The sequence below is a fragment of the Orycteropus afer genome, unplaced genomic scaffold (genome assembly GCF_000298275.1).
Source record: "Orycteropus afer afer isolate SDZICR_OR568_19922 unplaced genomic scaffold, OryAfe1.0 scaffold00199, whole genome shotgun sequence".
Lineage (NCBI taxonomy): Eukaryota > Metazoa > Chordata > Mammalia > Tubulidentata > Orycteropodidae > Orycteropus > Orycteropus afer.
The window spans coordinates 4,066,892-4,083,295 of record NW_006921786.1 but is presented as its reverse complement, the minus strand read 5'-3'; the positions used below and the strand labels follow the sequence as shown (position 1 = coordinate 4,083,295).

General features: G+C 36.3%; 1 protein-coding gene across 1 annotated transcript in view; it reads right to left on the bottom strand.

Moving 5' to 3' along the window:
- The window catches only part of MAP2K4 (mitogen-activated protein kinase kinase 4), a 220,528-nt gene that overhangs the window by 168,739 nt on the left and 35,385 nt on the right, over positions 1-16,404 (bottom strand). Inside the window, exon 3 of the mRNA XM_007948051.1 lies at positions 8,072-8,174. Within this exon, the coding sequence (XP_007946242.1) occupies positions 8,072-8,174 (103 nt within the window). The remainder of the gene's footprint in view (positions 1-8,071; positions 8,175-16,404) is intronic.

Here is a 16,404-nt window from a genome sequence, read left to right as displayed (position 1 = left end):
GAGGTAACTATGGGGAGGAAGTGGGAGGGTAGCTGCTGCATTGTAAATTTTGGTCAATGACATGAGACAAAGTATATGTGAACTGCCATATGAAAAGTGAATTTACTCTGTAAATCTTCACCCAAATCCTAAATAAAAAAAAAACGTAGCCATGTGTTTTTCTTAGCAAATAGCATGTGTACTCTCTGGTTTTACAGAGTAACCATTCATTTTAAAAACCAAAAGGCAAACTGTTAACACTTGCTAAATATAGGTAATAGTAGCTCTGGTAACACAGTGCTTAAGGCATTTTGACAGCTAACCAAAAGGTTGGCAGTTCAAATACACCAGCTGTTCCATGGAAAGATGGGCCAATCTACTTCCAAAAAGATTTACCACCTTGGAAACTCAATGGAGTTGCTATGAGTCAGAATTGACTCAATGGCAGTACGTTGAAATATGGTGACAAGTTCAAGAGTCTCTACTACAATACTCATTTTCTGTATGTTAGAAATATTTATAATTTTAACCAACTGGTAACTAATAACCAGGGTTTCCTGTTCAAGTTATCTCCTCACCCTCTAAGGATTCCAATGAAAAGAATGGATTGGGGGCAAGGAGGAAATTTATAACAATGAAGAAACTGAGAAAGTTAAACAAATTTCTAAATGCCTGAAAACATATAAAAATGTGCAGACAAAAAAAAAAAAAGCAAATCAATTTCAAAAGAAGGGGCTCTAAAGTTTAAAAGACATAACCCACCAATTGTAGTGCATGACCTTATTTACATCCTGATTCAATTAAAATTAAAAAAAAAAAATTGACATGGCAATTTGCTTATATAATGACATTAAAAAATTATTCTACTGGATGTAACAATGTTATTGTGATTATATTTTTTGAAAGGAATCCTTGTCTTTTAGAAATAAGTATTAACATATTTGTATATGAAAATATATTTGAGGGTTGGTTAAAACTAATGGGGTGAGGTAACAGATAAAGCAATATTGACCAGATTGTTAACTTTAAATTGATTTAGCCCAGATTATGTATCACTCTCTAGTTTTGGATAAAGGGTTTATCTCTTAAAAAAAAAAAAATAGTGAAAGACAGAAAATTACAACCAACAACCTAGGACAAGAGGGGAGTGTGCAGCAGAGGCAAACACTAAATGATATGGTCCCAACAAAACACTAGAGAGAATCCTTAGATGGGAGGTATAAAGGAAAAATTAAAATTTTTCCATGAGAAAGGTTGAGTCAGGGTCCTATTTTTCTCTTCGCCTCCCCCATCCTCCTGAAAGTGAAAAGAGAGCACATATCTAAAGAAAATAAACACAGTATTTGGAGAGACCTAGGCCTCTTAGGTTGAACACTGGCCCTGTTCATTTTGGCCTTTAGAATATTCCTGGCCTAACAGCCAGCTCTCTATCTACTCACAGTAAAGTCATGAGACATACTATGTGTACATAGCTCCCAATCAGCCTCCCAATTTCCTCATCTTCAACTATCAATAGATAACCAATACCTCTAAGACATGCAGGGTGATGGGGGGGAACTACTAAATAGCATAAAGGAAAAAGACAAAGATACGGAAACATAATCCTGAGGGCACAAAAGAACTTAAAATTTGCAGATATTTTAGCCACAATCAACCTTTGGAATAAAAATCAATTACCAAAATATAGGGGTCAGAAAATAAAGGAAATCTCTCAGAATAAAGAGTAGGAAGACAGATGAAAAATACGAAAGAGATGTCAAAAAAAGAAAATTCAGGAGATCCAAATCCAAACCAAATGAAAGATCTATCAAAAGAATAGCAGTAAAAATTGACTCAGAAATAGAGATAAACGAATCTTCAAACTAAAAGAGTTCACCAAGTACACAGGAAGATGATCCATACCTAGGGATATTCTGATGTAATTTTAGAACATCAAGAATAAATGGGGAAAAAAAATAGTGTGTACATATATATATATATATATACACACACATACGCGTTAAAGCTTCCAGTGACAGATGTTGTTGTTGTTGCCGTTGTTATTAGGTGCTGTCGTGTCTGCTCCAACTGATAGCAACCCTACGTACAACTGAAAGAAACACTGCCCAGTCGTGTGTCATCCCCACAATCCTTGCTATATGTGGTAGTTATGTTTGTGTGTCAACTTGGCTGAGCCTGGTCGAGTGGCTGGGCAGCTGGTGCTAGTTATTCCCCATAATGAGACTGGCAATCAACTCCATGGTGGGATCTACCACAAGCAGCTAAGTAGCTGCCTTTGGGATGTGGTTTGCTTCTTGTACATAAAGAGAAGCCTTGGGAATGGTCTTGAGCCTATGGCACGCTTGGACTGTGCATGTACCTGTGTCTCTGCTCAGCAGCCTGCTATGCTCTGCCAACCTTAGGACTTACAATGGACTTAAGTTAATGGCCTGCCGTGTGGTTTGGTAACATCGGGACTGTGCCTTTTTACTTGCCAACCTTGGGGCTTCTCAGCCTCAGCAGCTGTCTAAGTGAAGAAATGCCTCTGGCTCCAGTAGGCTGGGAGCAGGAAGCAGAGCTGGACCCCAAGGTTGAGGGGCTTTCACCCAGCCCCTAGAGCCTGGCACTATGAACCTGGACTTAAAGCCCCAAACTGTAAGAGAACAAACTCCTGTTTGTTAAGGCCATCCCATTTGTGGTATATTTCCTATCAGAGCGGTACTAGGTAACCATAACACTATACTTGAGCCAATCGTTGCAGCCCTTGTGTCAATCCATCCTGTTGCTTGTGCTCCCCTTTTTTGCTTCCCCTCCACTCTACCAAGTATGATATCCTTCTCAAGGGAATCATCCTTTCTCATAACATGAGCAACCAAAGTAGATAAGATGAAGTCTGGCCATCCTCACTTCCAAGGAGGACTCTAGCTGCCTTTCTTCCAGGCCAGATTTGCTCATTCTTCTGATATTTTCAGTATTTTATACCAACACCGTAATTCAAAGGCATCAACTCTTCCTTGGTCTTCCTTGTTCACTATCCAGTTTTCTCATGCATATGAGGCAACTGAAAACACCATGGCTGGGATTAGTTGCACCTTAGTCTTCAAAGGGACATCTTTGTTCTTCAACACTTTAAAGAGATCTCTGGCAGCATATCTGCCCAGTGCAATATCATGTCTGATTTCTTTGCTGCTTCCATGGGCATCTGTGAATCCAAGTAAAATGAAATCTTTTGACAACTTCAGTTTTTCTCTATTTATCTTGATGCTTGCTTATTGGTCCACACTTGTGGGGATTTTTGTTTTCTTTATATTGCAGTGTAATCCATACTGAAGACGAAGTCTAATATTTATCAGTAAATGCTTCATGTCATCTTCACTTTCAGCAAGGAAGGCTGTGTCATCTCTATATCACAAGCTGTTAAGGAGCCTTTCTCCAATCCTGATGCTTCATTCTTCTTCATATAGACCAGCTTCTTGGATTATTTGCTCAGCATACAACATTGATGCTATTCCCCTCTTGATTTTAACCCATGTAGTGTCCCCTTGTTCTGTTCAAATGATAGCCTCTTGGTGTATGTACAGGTTTCTCATGGGCACAATTAAGTGTTCTGAAATTCCTATTCTTCTCAATGTTATCCATAATTTGTTATGATCCACACAGTCAAATGCCTTTGCACAGTCAATGAAACACATATAAACATCGTTCTGGTATTCTTTGCTTTCAGCGAAGATCCTTCTGACATCAGCAATGATATCCTTCATTCCATGTCCTCTTCTGAATCCACCTTGGATGTCTGGAAGTTCCCTGTCAATATAATGCTGTAGCCATTTTTGAATTATCTTCAGCAAAATTTTACTTGTGTTTGATATTAATGATATTGTTTGTTAATTTCCACATTCTGTTAGATCACCTTTCTGTGGAATGGGCACAAATATCAATCCCTTCCAGTCAGCTGGCCAGGTAGCTCTCTCCAAATTGTATCTGTTTGTTGAAACATCTTAACATGCATTTCATCAATTTCTGGAGCCTGGTTTTTCACCAATTCCTTCAGTGTAGCTTCAACATCTTTTTTCAGTACCATTGGTTTTTGATCATATGCCACCTCCTGAAACAGATGAACATTGACCAATTTTTTTGTACAGTGACTCTGTATTCCTTCCATCTTCTTTTGATGTTTCATGCATCCTTCAATACTTTGTTCATAAACCAAAAAAAAAAAAAAAAAAACTTACTGCCATTGAGTCAATTTCAACTCATGGCAACCCCCTTTGGGTTTCCAAGGTGGTAAATCTTTAGGTCAGCAGATTGCCCAGTCATCCTTCTGCAGAGTGGCTGGTGGATTTGAACCACCATCCTCTGGTGAGCAGTCAAATTTCTTAGGCACTACACCACCAGAGCTCCTATTCTGTCTATAGCATCCTTCAATAAGGCAACTCAAGGCTTGAATTTTTTCTTCTGTTCTTTCAGTTTGAGAAATGCCAAGCACATACTTCCCTTTTGGTTTTCTAATTCCAGGTCTTTGCACATTTCATTATAATACTTTTTTGTCTTCTTGAGCTGCTCTTTGAAATCTTCTGTTCTCCTCTTTTATCTTGTCATTTATTCCATTCACTTTAGCCACTCTCCATTCAAGAGCAAGTTTCAAAGTCTCTTCTGACATCCATTTTGGTCTTTTCTTCCTTTCTTGTCTTCTTAATGACCTTTTGCATTCTTCTTGATGTCATCCCACAACTCGTCTGGTTTTCAGTCACTGGTGTTCAATGCTTCAAATTTATTTTTCAAACGGTCACTAAATTCAGATGAGATATAATCAAGGATATATTTTGGCCCTTGTAGACTTCTTTGAATTGTCCTTAGCTTCAACTTGAACTTGCATATGAGTAAATGATTGTTCCATAGTTAGCCCCTGGTCTTGTCGGTCTCTAAATTCAGATGAGATATAATCAAGGTTTTATTTTAGCCCTTGTAGACTTCTTTTAATTGTCCTTAGCTTCAACTTGAACTTGCATATGAGTAACTGATTGTTCCATAGTCAGCCCCTGGTCTTGTTTTGACTGAAGATACTGAGCTTCTCCATAACTTCTTTCCACAGATATAGTCAATCTGATTCCTGTGTATTCCATCTGGCAAGGTCCATGTGTATAGCTGCCATTTATGTTGTTGAAAATAGGTATTTGCAATGAATAAGTCATTGGTCTTGCAAAATTCTATCACATGATCTCTGATGTCATTTCTATCACCAAGACCATATTTTCCAACTAACAATGATTCTTCTTTGTTTCCAACTTTCACATTCCGATCACCAGTAATAATAAATACATCTTGATTGCATGTTCGGTCAATGTCAGACTGCACAAGTTGATAACAATACTCAATTTCTTCATCTTTGGCTTTAGTAGTTGGTATGTAAATTTGAATAGTATTATTAACTGGTCTTCCTCGTAGGAGTATGGATATTATCCTATCACTGACAGCAAGAGATAGAAATAGGTAATCTCTACAAGTAATATCTCTGCTCGGATTAAATAGATCTACACATGGTCCCCAAAATATATCTTGTGTTTATATTCACCAGAATGTTATTCACCCTTCTCTCCACCTATCCTTCCCTACTTGTCTTTAAAATTAAAATTCAAATCTTGTTCCTCTATGAAACTTTCATAAGTAGTTTATATAAAGTGATCTTACCCTCTCCTACACCATTCATTTGACATTCACTCTGCATTACCTTGTGTCATTTCTATAACTACTACAAGCCACCTGTCATCTCTTGGAATTTTATTTAAATTGTTGTTTCTCAGAAAATAAAGATTTGATCCTACAATTCTTTTAAAAATCTTCCAGAGGACCATGGATACAGAAAACATCAAAGGCCATATGTATCTAAAACTAGTTCCTAGGACACATATTAACTTCATTAACTGCTTACTAATTTTATTTACTAAATTTATGATCACGATTTATATTGACATTCATCTCATTAAAGGTCAAAGAAAAATCAGTTCAAGGAAATTTTAGAGAGAAGAAAAACATAAAAATGATACAAAGTTATCTTATTTCCAAGCCCCCACAAACTACAAGTTATATTTTCTAACTGCAAAGTAGTTATCCTGAAGTGTACCCAACAATAGTTTTTAGCACCTTATGGCACCCAGCCCAAAGAAAGAGTATAAAAGGTTACTTTATGGAATGAGATGGGAAGGTGGCAAAGATCACTGTCTTTACTATTAAAATTATTGTCTGATGATGAAAACCAATATCCATGCTAGCAGCTGCCTACTCTTGCTCCAGATCAATAGACTTACATAATAAACAAAATTTCAAAAAAGTCTGGATCTAAAATATTTTACACATGAGAATCAAGTTCTAAAGATTCCATCCTAGGGTGAAAATGCCTATTACCCTAGTGTTCTCAAACATTTAGCACTTGTTAGAAGAGACAAAGGATGAGAAAGCTAGGTGGTTACAGAAGTATTATGAACTAGTAGTATTTAAAAAAGAAAATAGGAGGGGGGAAAAAAACATGACCTACTCAAATTTTGGAAGCTTTAATACTGTGTTCTTTAAAAAAAAAAAAAAAAAAAAAAATCTGCCCATGAATTCAACATACATGAAGAAATTTCTTAGGGAACGGAATATAAGTATTTATGAATATTTTTCCAGTTATAAGTTTAAATCAAGTTATATGTCTCCTGGTCCATATGAGCTAAAAGAATACTGGCTATTAGTACCATATCCTTTCTTTCTTTAGCTTCTAATAGGTAGTTCAGCAGGCAATCAAGATAACAGAGATGGTCTATGTTCAACCTATAATTAGTTGTGAACTACTGTGTACCAGAAGTTCTAGGAAATAAGGAAGGAGGTTATTTAAAGAGTATTCCCTTGCTGCTGGAGCTCTGACTAGTGAAGTGCTAGGCTTACTTCCTCACAGTATCCCCCAGTTTACATTTCAGAAAAAAGTAAAGGCTGGGATTCTAGCCTTTATGAACATCAGTCTCATACAAATTGATAGTAAGCACTCCAAGTCAAGTACACTGTTACTCCAGATTTCATTTAAGGTATGTTTCATTCTTTCTAGGATTATAGGTGTATGTATATACATATACACCTTCCTGACTTCTAGATATTGCTATTTTAAAAATAACAAAAAATACCCTCTGCCTTCTACCAATCTGTTACTATTTGCAAATATGGTACACACCAAACATTAAAAGAAAAGGAGTAACAAACATGCCTCTTTTGAAAATATAAATACATTTCTAGTCAAATAAAGTTTGAATACAAAATTATTAAGGAATTATTAAAAAGCATAATGTGTTCTGCCAGTTTTCTTTACCATACCTTTCACTATCTGCTTTATAGTTAATACCAGATCTTGCTGAATCTTATTTTTATAGCTATGAGTACAAATGTAAAGCCACTGGATTTGACACTTGCTATTCATGATCATTTTGGGGGAAGGAAGAAGGGGTTATTATTAATATATCACTTCAATATAAATGAAAATTTCTGTAAATATTATTCTTATATAAGGCAGTATTTTAAAATTAATTTACAGATGTTCTTAATAATATTTTCTGTAAGATGCTACAATTGTTCTACTTTTTAATTAAAAATATTCACTGAATAAATTGTTTAAAAACTCACTGGCACCTGTACTCTGGAAAATACACAAATTCTTTCAATTAACCATGACAAGGAAATCTTACAGGCTTTTTAAGAAGCAGAATCTATTTGTCACCAAGTAAAAGGTGATGATTTGGGTAGATTTACAGGGGACAATTATGTTTCTCAAATACAACTTGCAATTTATTTGGAAATCCAGTTAAGAAAAAGAATAAACAATATCCTGAGCTTAATAAAAAAGAAAGTGAATAAGATATAAATGTACTTCTTTTCCTTTCAAGTAATCTTTAATAAGGAAAATTATGTTTTCTTACTTCAGACTACAGAATCAATAGCTTTCTATTTCAATTCAGAGAGTAATATTTGAACTGGCCCATATAAGATAATGAAAATACCAACCTCTAGATTTAGAAAAATTCATAAAATGCAGTAACTTTAAATTCCGTGTTTGAGTTGAGCCTTTTATTTGATTAACAAAAATACTCACATGTGTGGGTTTTGAACTCCTGTAGGATTGGGATTCAGAGTAAACCTTGCTGTAGATTTGAAAGGTGGATTTGCAAAATTCAACTTCAGTGCTTTGCGTTTACCTGAGAAATAACAAATAAAAAGTAAAAGTTTCAAGTACTATAAAATAGGTGCCAATCTGAGGGCATAAGAAATTCACAGCAAAAGGCAGAAAAATAATTTGTTTTAACATATGATTAATATACTATTTTAAAAGGCAACAGAATTTCTCAGAATTAAAAAAAACGATCTTTGATACACCATAAATTACACTTTATGTTGCAATATAACAGATAACAACACCCAGTACTTTTGCAAATGAAAATCCAAATATAAAAATCATTTATTATAGCAGATATATGAACTATTAAAATATTACCACTTTCTAGTGTTATATTTTAATGTCTTCAGCTTAATAAAAATAATTTTGCCTTAAATTTAATATAAACAACTAAGAATCTAAAGCACTCGCTCAACCTTAATGGGCTAAAACTGCAATTATACAGTCAACTTCTAGTTAATAACATAGATATGCAAATAATAAATTTATCTAAAGCAGTTTCTTAGGGAAGAAGAACAGAGGATTGAGTTATTTATATTGATTGTTACACAAATGAGTATGTCCATTCCAGAAAATTTAGAAAAGATAAAATGAAGGTCACATAAAAATCCCCAAAATAACTCTCATACACTGCTGGTAGGACTGTCAAATGATACAACCACTGTGGAAAGCAGTATGGCGATTCCTTAAAAAATTGGAATTAGAAATACCATTTGACCCAGCAATTCTATTACTAGGTATATATCCTAAAGAAATGAGAACTAGGACACGATGAGATATATGCACACGCCCATGTTCATTGCAGCACTATTTACAATAGCAAAAAGAGGGAAACAACCTAGGTGCCCATCAACAGAAGAATGGATAACCTATCAAAACTACGGTACATACACACAATGGAATATTATCCAACCCTAAAGAATAACATAGAACCTGCAAAACACCACATAACGTGGATGAACTTGGAGGACATTGTGCTGAATGAAATAAGTCAATTACAGAAGGACAAATTCTGTATTAGCCTGTTATTGTAACAAGTCAAGGAACGGTTTATATATGGAAGGATATTTTCTTTGTTGGTTACCAGGGGTGGGAGAGAAGGGGAGCGAACACTGTTAGATAAGTAAAGACGAGTATTGATTGGGTGAAGAGAAGGGCAATGTACCAAATGTGAGTAAGCAACACAGTAGCAATGAGGAAGAGAAGACATAGAGAGGTGCATGGGAGGTACAGACAACAAAGATGAACCCCTGTGCACACACAGTACTGCATTGTCAGTGAAGGCAAACATGGATATACAGGTGGACAGATGGGTAGACAGGTTAAACTATCAGGTATGTCTATGCAGGGGGGAGTGTGCCCATGACCATGTATAGGGTTGGCAGACAATGTTTCTACAAGTGTATTTGTATGCTCTGTAAGAATTCCTAAGTATATAGCAGAGCTGACAAGGGACAAGGTTGTTGTCACTTCCTGGCCACAGCCAACTACCTAGAGGAGGTAAGTAGTTGGACATGTGGGCTCGGGACCATAGTTGCAGGGGACATCAAGCTCAACTGGCATAACATACTACACAAAAACACTGTTCGACATCCTCATTTGGCAAGTAGTAACCGGGGTCTTAAAAGACTGTAAGCAGCCATCTAAATGCAACGATGGGTCTCTCTTCATCCAGAGCAAAGAAGAATAAAGAAAACCAGACACATGGAAACAATCCAAGTGATTCTCACCATGTGATTCTCAGCGTACATGACTATGAGACCAGAATAACTAGACAGTGCCCAGCTACCACTGTCAACCACCCGGTCAGGGATCTAGGTATGAGATCCTGGATAGAGTGGAACAAAACTCAAAATCATTAGGGGAAAAAAAGGGACCAGGTTGGTCAGTCTGCTAGAGACTGGTGGAATCCCTAAGACTCTTGCGGTCTGGAATTGAACCCACTCCTGTGGCTTCTAACCAAACAAAAGACAGGCATATGAACTAAACATTTACATTAAGCAGATACACTTCTCAGAGAGATCAATCATGGGAGAATAGAGAGATTTGTATACACAGGAAGACAGCTCAAGGGGCAGGAGGGCATGGGAGGAAAGAGGACGAAGTAGGAGGGGAGCTGTTGCATTGTGGGAAATTGCAGTTAATGTCATGAGACAAAGTATATGTGAGCTGCTGTATGGAAAGTGAATTTGCTCTGTAAACTTTCACCCAAATTACAATAAATTTTTTTTAATCAGCAAAATAATCAGTTTATTTCTGTTATACACTTTTTTCTATACAAAGATATAGACATGTATTTTTTTCTCTAAAACTGAAATCAGACCATAATACTGTTTTTATAACATGATTTACTGACCACATTTATTTCAAGGTCAATAAATCTTCCAAGATTCATTTACTTAAAATTCTACTATCTGAATACTTTTTAACTGAGTTTGATTTTTAGGCATTTGTTGCAAATCTTGTTTACATGTTCCTATTAAGGATAGTTTTTCCAGTATGCACTCTTAATGGCTAAAGAGCTCAAACCATGGAATGGTCTGTCGTGGCCAAGGTTGGGTGAAATGAGAAGTTCAGCCCACTGATGGGAAGTGGTTCCTTTCTGTGGAGGAGGCAGATCTGTTGGTCTAAAGCACCTGGGCTCCAACTGTACATCAAAAAGGTGTTCGGGCAAACATGAGGAAATGTTCACAATCATTAGCCATTAGAGAGATGGATATCAAAACAACAATGAGATACCATCTTGCCCCAGCACAAATTGCAAAGTTCAACTAGACAGAAAATAACAAATGCTGGCGGGGATGTGAAGAGATTGGGACCCTCATACACTGCTGGTGGGGCTGTCAAATGATACAACCACTGTGGGAAACAGTATGGCGATTCCTTAAAAAGTTGGAATTACAACTGACCCAGCCATTCCATTACTAGGTATATATCCTAAAGAAGTGAAAGCCAGGACAAGAAGAGATATGTGCACACCCATGTTCATCACGATACTATTTACAATAGCAAAAAGATGGAAACAACCTACATGGCCATCAACAGAAAAATGGATAACCAAACTATGGTACATACACACAATGGAATGCCATCCAACACCAAAGAATAATGTAGAATCTGCAAAACACTGCATAATGTGGATGAACTTGGAGGACATGATGCTGAGTGAGAAAGTCAATCACAGAAGGACAAATACAGTATTAGTTCATTATTGTAAAAAGTCAAGGAAAGGTTTAAAGGAAACCTTGTTGTTTACCAGGAGTGGAAGGGAGGGGAGGGGAGGAGAAGGAAGAGAACACTGACCCATGTCAAAAAAAAAAAAAAAGAAAGATTGGGCAATTTATGTATCTTTCCCCTGAGGTCTGCAGAGAGTAATTATTCTGTGCTTACTGAATTTGGGTTTAAAAAGCTAATTTAAAAAAAAAAAAAAGCAAACCCACTGAGTTGATTCTGACTCATAGTGACCCCCACTGGGTTTCCAATGTGGTAAATCTTTACACAAGTAGATTGCCTCTTCTTCTCTCCACAAAGTGGTTGGTGGGTTTGAACCACCAACCTTCTGGTTAGCAGTCAGATGCCTTAGGCATTGCACCACCAGAGCGCCTTAAATTTGTCCTATACAAAATGGTCTCATAAAGCTGTTAAATTCACTTGACTACCTTTTAAATAATTTTCTATCTCAAATTATTTCTTAATTTCAGACTGTTTGCCATAATTTCTGGTTTGTTACCAATATTTTAGCATCACTGCTTCTTAACCTAACTTGCTTTGAAGTAAAACATCAAGAGTTACTTTGTGAGAAGCATTTCAATACATTTTCTGTTAGTCAGCCTCATCTCACAAATAGATATGCTCTGTTCTGTGGTTTTTGCACATGCATTTTCCTGTGTGGTCTTCAAGTGTGTACAGGGACAAGATAAAAAATGAAGTTGGAAAACAAAATCATACATAGCTAGGTAGGCAGGCTCCAGCTAGAAGCCGTGAGAAATTCTCAGCATATGAAATGTAAGACAAAAAAAAGTCTCAAGCTCTTTTGGCCATCCCATGGCTTTTAATTAAGTGATGCTGTTGTTATTGTTACGTGCTGTCGAGTTGACCCCGACTCACAGCAACCCCTCCTTGGGTTTCTGAGGCAGTATCACTACAGAAGTAGGATTGCCCAACCTTCCTTCCAAGGAGTGGCTGGTGGGTTTGAACAGCCAGTCTTCTGGTTAGCAGTCAAGTACCTTAGGCACTATGCTACCAGAGCTCCTTAAGTGAGGCTAGCGATCTGTATTACAGTATCACAAAAGTCAGAAGTAACTGTAAAGCTACTCTGAGGACCTTTATCAACACTATAGATATTTTCATCATTGTCATGATTCAGTATTCTTTTCCTCATTTACCTATGGCACCATCAGTTCACTTAACTGACTTAGAAATTGTTCAGAAGGTTTAAAAATTCTTCAAACAAAATAAATCACATCAGTATCCTAAAGTGCCTAAATGTGTAAAAGGCACACTAACACAACTCTCAAAACTCTACACTAAAATAGCAAATGCAAACACTGAATATAAATTTACACCTAAAATATATTTATAATTTAATTGCTCAGGCAATTCACTTCCTGTTAAGAATCAGAAACATATAGGGTAATTAAACATATAGGGTATTGCCTCAAATTATTAAATTTGCAAAGCATGAAGGAAAACCAGAAACTATGTTGAATATTTCCTAAGATCTATTTAATCACTTTTGGAGAACACTGTATAGGCACATAGTGTTCATGAAGTAGTATTTTACTACAGATAATGCAGTATTTTACCTTTAGTGAGTACACTGGTCTTATGATAATAGAAAAGGTCTCTTTAGAGTTCCAAAAAAGTTGCTAAAAAACATGGATGTGGACCCAATCCTGAAAACTAGAGTTATTTTCATAGACCTTGAAACTTTTAGCTTTTATAATAAATCCCAAGCTAAACAATAGGAATGTAATCTGAAATTTAGAAAGAAAATGAAGAGTTTCAAGATTTTCCTCTGGGCCAAAGTAACAACAGAGCACTCTTCCATTTAGCCAAAAAGAGCTCTAATTCACTAACAGCAAAGTATAATCACAAATTTCAACGAGCTCAATAGCCACAAACTTTCCAAATCAAAAGTTGAAAACTGCTTGTCATACGATATGTGTTTGAAACCACCTGGCATATCACCCATGATCTGCATGTGGTAAAAAATTGATAAAAGACTAAGGTCATAAGCAAGAGAATGATAGAAAAAGAATCACTGTAAAAACAAGCCAAAGTAAAATACCAAAACTGGCACTTTCTTCAAAAGCTTAATTTGAGGGTACAGTAGCCAATCTTTGCAGGCAAATAATAAAACATCTTATTTTTAAATAAATTACTACAATTAAAACTTACCCAAACTGGGAGATCCTAGATAGAGTGGGAGAACAATGTGGAACAAAACTCAAAATCATTTAAAAAATAAAAAGGACCAGTTTACTGATCTGATAGAGCCTGGTGAAATCCATGATACTACGGCCACCTGCTGCCATTCAGGTCTGGAATTGAACCCACTCCTGTGGCTTCCAGCCAAACAAAAGACAGACATAAGACCTGAACATTTACATTAGGTAGATATGCTTCTCAGAGAGATCAATCATGGGAGAACAGAAAGGCTCTTATGCACAGGGAGGCAGCTTGGGGGGCAGGAGTGCATGGAAGGGAAGGACACAAGGAAGAGGTAACTATGGGGAGGAAGTGGGAAGAAAGCTGTTGCATTGTGGAAAATTGTCATCAATGTCACGAGACAAAGTGTATGTGAACTGCTTTATGGAAAATGAATTTACTCTGTAAACTTTCACCTAAATCACAAAAATTCAAAAAAAAAAAAAAATTAACCCAAACTAGATTTATACATATACATATACATACACATACATATATACATATATATATACATATATATATACATATATATATACATATATATACATATATATATATATATAGGAGCTCTGGTAGCATAGTGCCTAAGGCACTTGACTGCTAACCAGAAGGCTGGCGGTTCAAACCCACCAGCCACTCCTCGGAAGGAAGGTTGGGCAATCCTATTTCCGTAGTGATACTGCCTCGGAAACCCAAGGAGGGGTCGCTATGAGTTGGGTTCGACTCGACGGCATATAACAACAACAACAAATATATATATAAAATACATACACACCCATAAACAGATTCTACTTTTTCAGCAATGCAGTCATAAAAAATAAATTGGGTTCTTTAAAGTCTTATTTATTTCAAACACGAACAAGCACACATCTGACTTAACTTACATAAAGCAGATTTAAATGCTTTGTTCTTCAGAAACATCTGCAATTATCTTGAAGACAGTCCAAGTATATATTCTGAGCATTCACTAACAAAATATATAATTCTGTAAAAGTCCAAAGCCTCTCAAAATAGAGATAACTCGGAGCCTAAAACAGTGCCAGAAGATCCTGCATAAGATCAAGTTACATTGCCTATTTTCAGCTGTGCACCCCAACTCTCCAAATGAACACATAATGCAGTCCTGATGAGGAGAAGGTAACTAAATCTTTTAGGAGCTCTGGTAGCATATTGCCTAAGGATAAGTAAAAAACTCAGAGGGAAAGTTAGAAATTATTCACTGTGGCAACAGCTGCAGTATGACCTATGATGTGACCTTGGTTGAAGTTAAAACTGCCAGTCTTCCCTTGATTCCTGTGCATTTTCTGAGCCTGATTTTCTAATCTTCCTTTGACTCTTTAAACTACAAAATCATGTTCCAGTATATTCTTTTTCTGCTAGATTACCTAGAATAAGTTCTACTGTTTGTAACCAAGATTTTGACTGATAAAGAAAATCTTATCTGTCCTTATCTCATCACATTTCCAAAGCACTGCTCTATTCCTTACGGCAATAATCCCTAACATTTTTTATGGGATGATTTATACAGAAAAGGAGGGTATCTGTTCATTATACTGCAAAGAACAGCTGGCCCAGAGGCTGTTGGCCTGGGAGCTTCAGCAGCTTCAGGTCCCACCCAGCCACTCCAAGGATTGAAGGGATCAATCTTTCTGCACCAACCCCGTAATTCTGATTTTAAAGCTGTGTCTTAGGAGAACATCTACTTAATATAGTTAACATCTCAATACTACCCAAAGAGATATACAGACACAATGCAACCCTGATCAAAATTTCAACAGCATTCTTTACAGAAATGAAGAAACTAATCTTCAGTTTTACATGAAAAGGCAAGAAACCCCAACTAAACAAAACAATTTTGAAAAAGAATGAAGTAGGAGGCCTCATACTACTTGACTTCAAGATATACTGCACAGTCACAGTAATCAAAACAGGTGGGTACTGGTTTAATGGTAGACACACAGACCAATGGAATAGAACTGAAAATCCAGAAATAAATCTAAAAACATCTATGGTCAGTTGATTTTTGAAAGGAAGCCAAATCCAATAAATAGGGAAGGAATACTTTCTTCAACAAACAGTACTGGAAAAACTGGATTTCCACATGCAGAAAAATGAAACAAGAGCCACACCTCACACTATACACAAAAATTAATTCAAAATGGAACAAGAACCTAAATGATAAATCTAAAACCATAAAGTTCTTAGAAAAAAATAAAGGAAAAAAGTTTTGGGGCATAACTTTTTTCATTGATAGATTATCGAACATAGTAATGAATGCATGAGCAACAGAAAACAAAACAGACAGCTGGGAACTCATAAAAGTTAAATACCTTAAATTCATCAAAATATTTACCAAAAGAGCAGAGAAAACCTACAGACTGGGGAGGGAAAAAAAATCTTTGTAAACAGAAAAACTCGTAAGGATTTAATTCCCAAAATACATAGAAAATTTCAACAACTTAACAACAAAAAGACAAATAATCCAATTAAAAACTAGGCAAAGGACCTAACAGATACGTCATCAAAAAAAAAAAATTATATATATATATATATATATGGCCAACAGACACATGAAAAGATGTTTAATACCATTAGCCATCAAAGAAATATAAATCAAAACCACAATGAAATACCATCTTACTTCCACTAGGCTAACTCACTGCCATCGAGTCAATTCTGACTCACAGCGACCCCTTTGAGTTTTTGAGGAGGTAAATCTTTACAGAAGTAGACTGTCCCATCTTCCTTGCACGGAGTGGCGGGTGAGTTTGAACCACCAACCATCTGGTTAGCAGTTAAATGCCTTAGTCACCATGCCATAG